Consider the following 9,353-nt stretch of genomic DNA (forward strand, 5'->3'; position numbering starts at 1 on the left):
AAAAGTCAGAGCATTATGAATATATCATATATTAGATATGAATCATGCATACAAAGTTACAAATAAACATGAAAATAATATGCTGCAGTCAAAACTGCTAACAGTATGCACATAGATCTGTTTTACACATTCATAGAATATATCATATTTTATTTTACCAAAAAAGTATTTTTCCCACACACACGCACACCAAATTATATATATATATTTATATTCATAATATACTATATATTTAATAGATTTTTTTTTATTTTCTGGTGAGGTTTTTTAGGTATATGTATTGCTCCCCTGGAATAAATGTCTTCCACTTCTGTATTCTCTTTCTTTTTCTCTTTTTTTTGACTTCCAGTCTCAAAAGCAGTTTCTTTACAATTATTATCCCATCATAACAATATTAAGACTGTTAATATGATAAATAAATCAAATATATTTATATGAAGACTTAACTACTTGTACACTTACGGTTACAATGAAAAATTCCACAGCTCTAGATATTAACAATCTTTGTAAAAACTAAAAAAAGTCATAATAATAATAGTAGTAATAGTCGTTACTCTCCTGCAAAATTAACACATGCTTGACACTGAATGACGTGAAATAAAGTGTCAACATGTGTAAGAAAAAAATCACAGTTTGAGTTCATCAATCGAAAGGAAATAAATTAAAACGATGATGACTAATTGTGCAAAAACAAAATACCTTGATAAAAATGTATAATGTATAAGTTAATCCAGCGATGGCAGTTAGCATAATAAAAAAATAAACAAACAACAACTCTATTTGAATGCTAAATAAGTTACAGGCATAACCCGATGATAAAGCACTGGAATTGAAAGAGCTTGAAGAACCGAAAGATCACCATCACACACATCGAGTATTTCAACATGAATCAATAAGAAGTGCGGATGGAATTCTGTTACTCAAGTTACCATGTTCAAAAATAAGAAAAAAAAGGATGTATTGCCTTCTTATCCACGTCTTTGTTGTCTTGCAAGTGGACCTTGTTTTGTATCTCAGCCCTTTCTTGCTTTTTTTCCAATCTCCGGTCCCTCCCCCCTTCCTGGTTTACTTTCAATTCATGTAATCGCTTGTTTTCCCCATCACTCTCTTCCGTCCCCCTCCAGCCTTTCGTTACACAGGTGTTGTTCTCCTGTTGAGAGTGTTAGTGTTTGAACTGTCTCCTTTACCAAGTCGATCCAAGGTACCCAGTCCTCGATCCCGCTCCATGGTGGCGGAGGAGCCGGTAGACAGTGGCTGCTGCTGGGGGCCGGAGGAAGACGAGGTACTGAGGGTGGCATTGGTCGATGCAGCCAGGTTGGACTTGGACTGAGAAGGCAGTGTTCCTGTCATGTGCGCTCCTCCTCCGCCCTCCTTTGTGGTAAAGTAATTGTGCAGCTGGTAGAGCGTTGCACGGTCGACTGTACCGTACATGGGCGGCTTACCTTCCCTGCCTAGCGTGTACATGGATATATCCCCCATCCCTCCTCCGGAGTGCGTATGCGGATTGGGTAGCGTTGCTACTGAAAAGGGTGGCGGGCCGGCAGCCAGGGGCGGGCCGAAGTTCTTGGGAGCAATGGTGGAGGTGGGGGACTGCTCGCGGGAGCGGGTCGGCTCCGCTGTGGAGTGTGAGCTGGAGCGGGAGGAGCGCCGGCGGAAGCGATATCCCGGCAGGCGTAACACAGCCGAGGTTGTGCTGCGGAAGAGGTCAGTACGCGAACGGCAGCGCAGTTCTTTGTTGCGCTCGATGTAAATGTTGACGGCCAGCACACCTACCACTTCTGCCAGGATGAACGACAGGCCGCCAAAGTAGAAGGACCACCCGTAGGAGTAGTGCCACTTCTTGTCCTCATCCTTTTTGGGAGAGATGTCACTGAGCGCCGCTGAGATGTATACGATGACACCTATGATGTTGCTCAGGCCTGGATCAATTCAAAACAAAATGTTTGTTTGTTTGTTCAGATCAATAGTTTTGTTTTTAATAAAAAAGCAAGGATGCAAACGCTCTGGGGTGAATTCACTAAGAATGAATCGCACCCTCTGATGCCATAGTTCTAAATTCTGTTTAATAAATCTACCTCTAACCATACCAGCCAAATATTAATTACACCAGACTAACAGCACTGACTGAATAATGCGCTATAATAAACCTAGTTTGCTTAGAAATTATGTGTGATTTTTTCAAAAAGATTAATTTTAATTTTATATTAAAATGTTGTAATTTTGTAATGCTTTTGTCATTTGTATTTTTTTGGGGGGATTTAGATTTATTTAACTTTAATTTATTTTTATTTCATTTAGTTTTAGTAGTTTTAGCACTTTTTTATTTCATCCATGGCAACATTTTCATCATCAATGTTTTTCATCTGTCATTTTATTCTTTTTTTTATTTCATCTTCATGAATGAAAAATAAAAATAAATTAAAGCTTTAGTACTAAAATAAAGGAACACAAAAGCGTAAAAAAAAAAAAAAAGGTTTAGTGAATTCACCCCAATACAAACGACTGTAAATTAGGATCCAACATGTGTCATAATGAGAAATGTTACCTGCCACTACAAACAAAATGCCTGCTCCCAAAATAATGTGTCTTTTGGTTTTGTAGAACCGACTAGAAGCCACACACACTCCACCTAGCAGCAATAATATGGCACTGAGGATAGGAAATATACTGGAGGCCCTGACTACACCTGAGAAGAAAAAATAAAGAGACAAAAATGTAAAAAAACAAACAAGTATGTTCAAATGCATTGGTTTTCTTGTACCCCAATATTTATAATGCACAAATAAGTTTTAATTATAAAACATGCACAAATCAACACTCCTGACTCACGTAAAAGGTACTCTGCAGCATCCTGGTCATAATCAGCCTCATCTGGGAAATGATTAATCTGGGAACACACTCCTCTCTTTAATCCTAAAGAGAATCATAGAGAGAATCATTCAAAAGTGTCACCATATTTTCTGGTTTCTGAAAAAATAAACTTGGCATCGGTGATGTAACACTTGTTGTTTGAAATTTCCCAATCCTCTCTCACTTAATCATTTCCTACCTTATTTGCAATGTCCCTGTAAATAAAACTGACAAAAGGCTAAAAGAAAAGAAAAAAAAAAAGGTTTGAATGGAGTTCAGTCAAACAGTCGCTGAGGTGTTTTGTTGGAAATGGATTCAGAGTAGATGTCAATGGCTGTGAGTCACCCCAGGTCAAAGTTCGTCATGCAGTGCTCTCCCGTGTGATATAAACCATTCACTTTATACAACATGTTGGTTCACTGCATATGCCCAGAGTCTCCCCGTGCTTGCTATTTTGATTTCATACCACAGGATGGCAAATAAGCCTTTTATTTTTTGTGTGCCAAGAATCTTGAGGAATTCTTTATGAAACCATTTTTTGTAGAAATGTTCTATTATCTAAGGATGATTAAGAAGGCATTAACATTAATATGAATCTGTTTTCACTTTGAACACAAAATCCGCACTGCCATGATCATCAATTAGTGTAAAAAAAACAAAAACAGCCAGAGAAGTGAAATAATAAAAAAAAACAATTATTACTGAAAAAAAAATGTATGCATGTGAATAGTGCGACCAATGTAGTTTGATTCGTGAACAAATGACTCTTTTGAACCAGTTCTTTTAATCAATTGTTCAAAAAGAATCACAAACTCATGCATAACTGGTTCTGGTACTGAATCAATGTATCTCACTTATTTATAATATATATTACCTGTTATATGACAATGTGTAGAGAGTTTTGCAACAGAGTTATTTTTTGCAAAACTTATGAATATTTTAAATTTATTATATAGAGGACAGATAAATTTTATAAAGAACATTTCCCTTAAGAAAACAGATCAGTTTGCGCTATATAAAGCAGAGAACCAAAGTGAGCAATATAATAAGTCAAAATGACTTTGTTTTTGTCTGGTTTGATTATGCTGCAACAAAAGCAGCATGGCACCTTTGACCTGCAATGACTCACCACATAATCATAGCCATTGACATGCACTCTTCTAGGTTTTATAATGCAAATGGAAACAATACAGCCCATTTCTGTTTCAAACCTGTCTCTTGAGACATGGCTAGAGCAAAGGAGGTACTATACTGTTAAAACAACTAGCTTAACATGGACACCCCCCATTGCAGAGCCCAGTGGTTAAAATGGTTAAAAGGATCTGGAGGCAGCACTTCCCACAATGCTTTTGATAGCTTTAAAGTAACCCTAAAGCTAGACAGTTTGTGTCAGAGTTCTGACTCACTGGCCTGGTTTTGTTTTTCTCTGTAACAACAATCTTCCTAAACCCAAAAAATTATGTTGACATAATGTTGTACTCATTTCGTAAAAGCAATAAGGCATTTGAGGCCATGTTGTTTTGTGAATATAGTCACCTTACTGCTTAATCCTAAAATGCTTCGATTCTGAGTTCTTTGCAATTTAGATGTTCAGAAAAGGACAATTTAAATTGAAATGTCATAAAGGACTGAAATTAATACTTTTATTCGGCAAGGATCCAATAAATTGATGAAAAGAGACATTTACAATGTTACAAAAGATGTCTATTTCAAATAAATCCTGTTCTTTCTATTCATTAAAGAACCCTGGAGAAAATATCAAGCAGCATAACTGTTTTCAACATTAATAATAATAATAATAAATGTTTCTTAAGCATCATATCAGCATAGTATAATGATTTCTGAAGAATCGTGTGACACGGACTGTGTAACACATAACACAATCTCAAATCCAGCTATTTTCCCCTCTGCAATTTAACTTCCATGAATCACTTGCACAACTTGCTCAGGTGGGGACCTTCTTTATGCACCTTTTCCCCTTCCATACACGTCCCATTCCTTCGCCCCCCACACACAAACACAGCCATTCACTTACCTTCCAGGCAGCAGATCCTCCAGAGGCCGGAGTGAGTGAGTGCTCCAGGATCCTTCTTGTCCTTGTTGTGGGGGTCATCCTGAGAGGAGTTGGCAGTGCTGTTGCAGATGAAGGCCCGAGCATACAGCCAGTAGTCCGTGCCAATGGCCACGGTCATCAAGGCGAAGGCTGCGAATGCTCCCACAGTGGTGAGTAGCACCTGAATTCCCCGCTCGCACCACACCATGGCTGAAGTCATGAACAGAAACATGGCTCTGGTTAAACGATGAGCTAAACGAGTGTGAACAGAAAGCTGAGTGAAGTGGACAGTGCTGAAAAGATGGGTGTAAATAAAAAAACATGAAGAAGGATTGTAATCAGAGTCCAAGGTTACAGGAAGAAGTAGATGAGATGAATGTGTGATCCTGCAGAACATATCATCAAGTGTTGGGAGATCAGTTCACGTTGCATTTTGAACCAAGATGCACAAATGACATCAGTGTGTCCAAATATAGGTTACTGTGATGGTGAGCAAATGCCAATGCAACATTGGTGAAAACTGCATAAAAAAATACTGGAATAAAGCGCAGAGGTCAAAAGGGTCACGGCTTTGAGATCATAACCAAACGGCTTAAAGTCCCATTGGGCAGGTAGTTGCCAGACACAAGATTCAACTGTTTCTGATTAATAAAGCTAAATATGTCGGCTGACTGAATGCATCCTGCAAAAAATACATAGTTGAACCAAAATCTCTGTTCAGTGAATCTCAAATAGTGCTACAAGAACATGTGACAATCATGAGACATGTTATGTTTAATACAACTTAAAACAATTATTTTGGTGATACAAATTAAATTGATTATACATGGCCACCATATTCTGATTCTTCTTTTTTTGTGAGCAAATTCAAAAAGAACAACATTAATTATTGCATATTAAGGTATTCATTGGAGATCTGTGTGTGTGTGCGTGTGTGTATTATCTTTTGTTGATCCTGGATCTGGTTGATACTGTCCAAAAATACAGACTTTACCCAATTCCCACCCCTAAACCTAACAATACCCATAATTTATTCCTAAAATTTATTTAGTTTTATCATAATTATTTATTTATAATATGAATTTCTATATTATAATTATTCTGCAATTCAAGGTACTTTTTCTATGGACTAGTTAGCTCAAATGTTTCAATATAGCAATGTCTTTATGATCTGAGGGACATGAAAATAGCACCGGCATGTTTCCATGGACAACAGTCAAATACATGGTTTAGCGGCCAAAGAACATTTTACAGCTCAGTTCCACAATCAAGTATTCCAAACAGAGATCGGAGAAATAAAGAACACAATGAACTCATGGGAAACTAAGCAGAACGCATTAACTAAGACTGGCAATGAACACTTTTGGAACATGTGAAGATATCTGCAAGAAAGTTCCCTGATGAGACAACAGTAAACTGAAAATGATGCCGTCACCCAGCAGAACACGTTCAGACTCTCGCTCAAGAGCATTTCACTAAACATGACAACAAGCATAAGACACAGTGGTCTCTGCACACAACCGGCAGCCATTAATGAGATCCCATTACCTGGAGGAATGTGTCTTCCCTTCCCATCCATCCCTGCAGCTCTCCGGTCCTTGTCACTGAAGATTGTACCGACCAAAGTGTCCAAGCAGCATCCATCGACTGTTATCCCTCTCTCTTTCTTTCTCTCCTCTTTCACGTTCCCCTCCACTCTCTCTCTCTTTCTTTCTTTCTTTTTCTCTCCCCCTTTCTCCTGCCGGTGGGTGGGTGTAGATTTTCTAGGTTTCGCTGCTTTTCTCCTCTTAGAGAGATTTCATGGCAGGAATCCTACTGCTGCTCCTCCTGAGGAGAAACAAACAATGAGAACAGAGCTCAAAGAGACACAACATGTTTAAGGTGCAAGCTGTGGGAAAAAAAAACAGCTTGTGATTGCATTCTAATCATTAAAAGATCATTATCAGGACAGCAGTACATGCATTTCATCCAGGCGAGCGGTGAATCTAGATAGTTCTGTCGCCCATACATCCGCGGGAAGAGCAAGGGATATATAAAGAAAAAGAGAATAGAGAGAAAGCAAGACAGAGCGTGCGCCATTCCATCACCATGGCAACAGCGCATTCTAAAGTCGAGAACAGAACAGGATGGTGTGTGTGATGTTGGTGACTGAGGCGATGCTAGTGTGTGTGTGGCGGGGCTGTATTCATCATAACATGATTTGGCAAACTCTTGATTGTCATGGATGTTCTGAGTTCACCGGCGACTTTTCTGACCGTGTGGTGATGCGGTAATAACATGCACAGTGAGGACAGCAGATCTGTCCCCCATGACAAGCTCAGACTCTAATAGGTGGTTACTTAGAGTTTTATTCTGTCTGTTCAGAGTCTTGTCACTCATGGTCATTCTCAGAAACAGGAAACCAAAGAGTTAACAAACACACAAAAGGAAAGATTAATGAAATAAGATAAAAAACATCCTTACACAATATAGTTCTATACAAATGTCCTCACACATACTTTTATTAATAATTAATAACATATAATAAATGAATGCAACTTTCAGTCTCTTTATTGAAAATTTCTGTTTATTATGCATGTACTGAATTTAAAAAAGAAGATTATATCTGTAACTACGTATATTAACATAATATTTTTAAATAACTTGTAAGTCGCTTTGGATAAAAGCGTCTGCTAAATGACTAAATGTAATGTAAATGTAAATAATATTTTAATTTATACTATAATTAAAGTAATATAATATAAATAATTTTGGCAGACAAAAATCTGAGCTCTGCAAAGATCCTAATGAAATTTCTTATACATTTAATATTAATTACCATTTAATATACCTTGGTGACAGGAAGATTTAATAAAATTTATATATAAAAATTAGATTTTTATTATTATTTAATATTAAAGATTTTATATTAAATAATAAGATTTAATATATAATTCTAACTAAGAAAAATACAATATAATTACTTTTTTTTTATTTATTTATACTATAATCTCATTATAGTTCATCCAGTTTTTGCTCACAACACTTTTGGACCCTATAAAAAATATTGTATATATATATATATATATATATATATATATATATATATATATATATATATATATATATTAGGCTATACAATGCTGCAATAATATAAAAACACTTTGGGGACCTAAACAGCAGGCCATCCTCTGTCCACATTTTAGCCAAGTTTGTGGAGAAAAGGCTAGCTAGTACACATAAGCATGAACTTCTGTAGGGCACTAATGGCCTCCCAGCATGGAAACATCAAACAACAGAGGAATCAAGCGCATTGCAGGAATGGTTCAACCTTGCCTATCTCATACAACAAGAGAAATAAACCTCTTTAAACCAGTTATTTAAACTGCACATGCAGCCAATACCCCTAGCTTGCTTCCATTATTGCTGTTGTCACATATAAAAATATTAAGAGCCATTAAACATAACCGCATTTTTAATACAACACATTGGCATTAGGTTAAGCACCAGGAGACATTTGCATCTTTGGTGTAAATGAATGAATGAATGAATGAATGAATGAATGGAAAAGCATCCAGTCATTTTGAAGTGAACTTTCATTTATTATGATATAATATACTTGGTTGTATAAGTCAGTGCCACCTGACTAGTGCAACACGTAGCGATATTGCAGAGTCAACGGACACTCAATCGATCAATGATTTGTTGTTTTGGCCTTAAAGGGATGTGATACAACATAAACAAATGACTGATTCAGCTCAGCCTTCAAAATGACTGGTAGATGTTTCTCCTGAGAGCGTTCAGTCCGCGCGCGTCTCTATTGAGCTCGCGCATCATCTGCCATCGAGACGCGAGTGAAACGATTGAGCGATTTCACAATATTCACTATCAACTGTCTACTGAAACAGCATAAAACACGCTCTTTAAACATAAAAAGCACAAAGACGGAGTCGAATGAACCGCTTAAAATCGACCGAAGCTTTCACGAGTCAAGTAAAGCGACCACAGAGCGGCAGTTAAATTTCACATCCAAAGCAATCTGTTTTAAATCTGCCAAATTTTATAAAAATGTTACCGCTTGATGTCTTTTCGCCTTACCTTTGCAGTTTCGACACGTATTCCTGTTGCTTGTTGGTAGTAATTCTTGAGGCGGCTCTGGAGAGGCGGTGAGTGAGTGAGGGGGCGTTAAGAGACGGTTGTGTTCATTTGAATAAACGACGGTGAAGCAGGAGTTAGCAGGACTTGCTTACTATTACTCAAGAGACAAATCCCAGATCTCTAGGAACAGTTCTGCAGGATGACAAGACCCGAACTAATCGAACAAAGGATGTGAAGAATGGACTGAATAGGCAGACTGACCATCTCAGAATTAGTTTTAAAATGGCACATAACATTTTCTTTATAATTTTTTTTTTTTTTATTCTTTCATTTACTGACACACATTTTAAGCAATTTAAAACCTGAAAGGGAA

The 9,353-nt window shown here is 37.3% G+C and overlaps 1 protein-coding gene across 2 annotated transcripts; it reads right to left on the bottom strand.

The window, feature by feature from the left end:
* Window positions 1-260: 260 nt before the first annotated feature.
* LOC113073834 (voltage-dependent calcium channel gamma-4 subunit-like) lies at window positions 261-9,139 on the bottom strand. 2 transcript variants are annotated; one of them, XM_026246585.1, is made up of 6 exons: window positions 8,981-9,139; window positions 6,452-6,730; window positions 4,886-5,113; window positions 2,830-2,913; window positions 2,546-2,686; window positions 261-1,919 (listed from the first exon to the last, which is right to left on the bottom strand). In XM_026246585.1, the coding sequence occupies exons 2-6, from the start codon at window positions 6,480-6,482 to the stop codon at window positions 1,132-1,134; spliced, it is 1,272 nt and encodes a 423-aa protein (XP_026102370.1). In that variant the 5' UTR covers window positions 6,483-6,730; window positions 8,981-9,139; the 3' UTR covers window positions 261-1,131. The 2 variants fall into 2 exon arrangements, with proteins under 2 accessions (XP_026102370.1, XP_026102371.1); XM_026246586.1 differs by lacking the exon at window positions 8,981-9,139 and adding an exon at window positions 6,861-7,250.
* Window positions 9,140-9,353: the final 214 nt, after the last annotated feature.

The sequence above is a fragment of the Carassius auratus genome, unplaced genomic scaffold, assembly GCF_003368295.1.
Source record: "Carassius auratus strain Wakin unplaced genomic scaffold, ASM336829v1 scaf_tig00012944, whole genome shotgun sequence".
In the NCBI taxonomy this organism is placed as follows: Eukaryota; Metazoa; Chordata; class Actinopteri; order Cypriniformes; family Cyprinidae; genus Carassius; species Carassius auratus.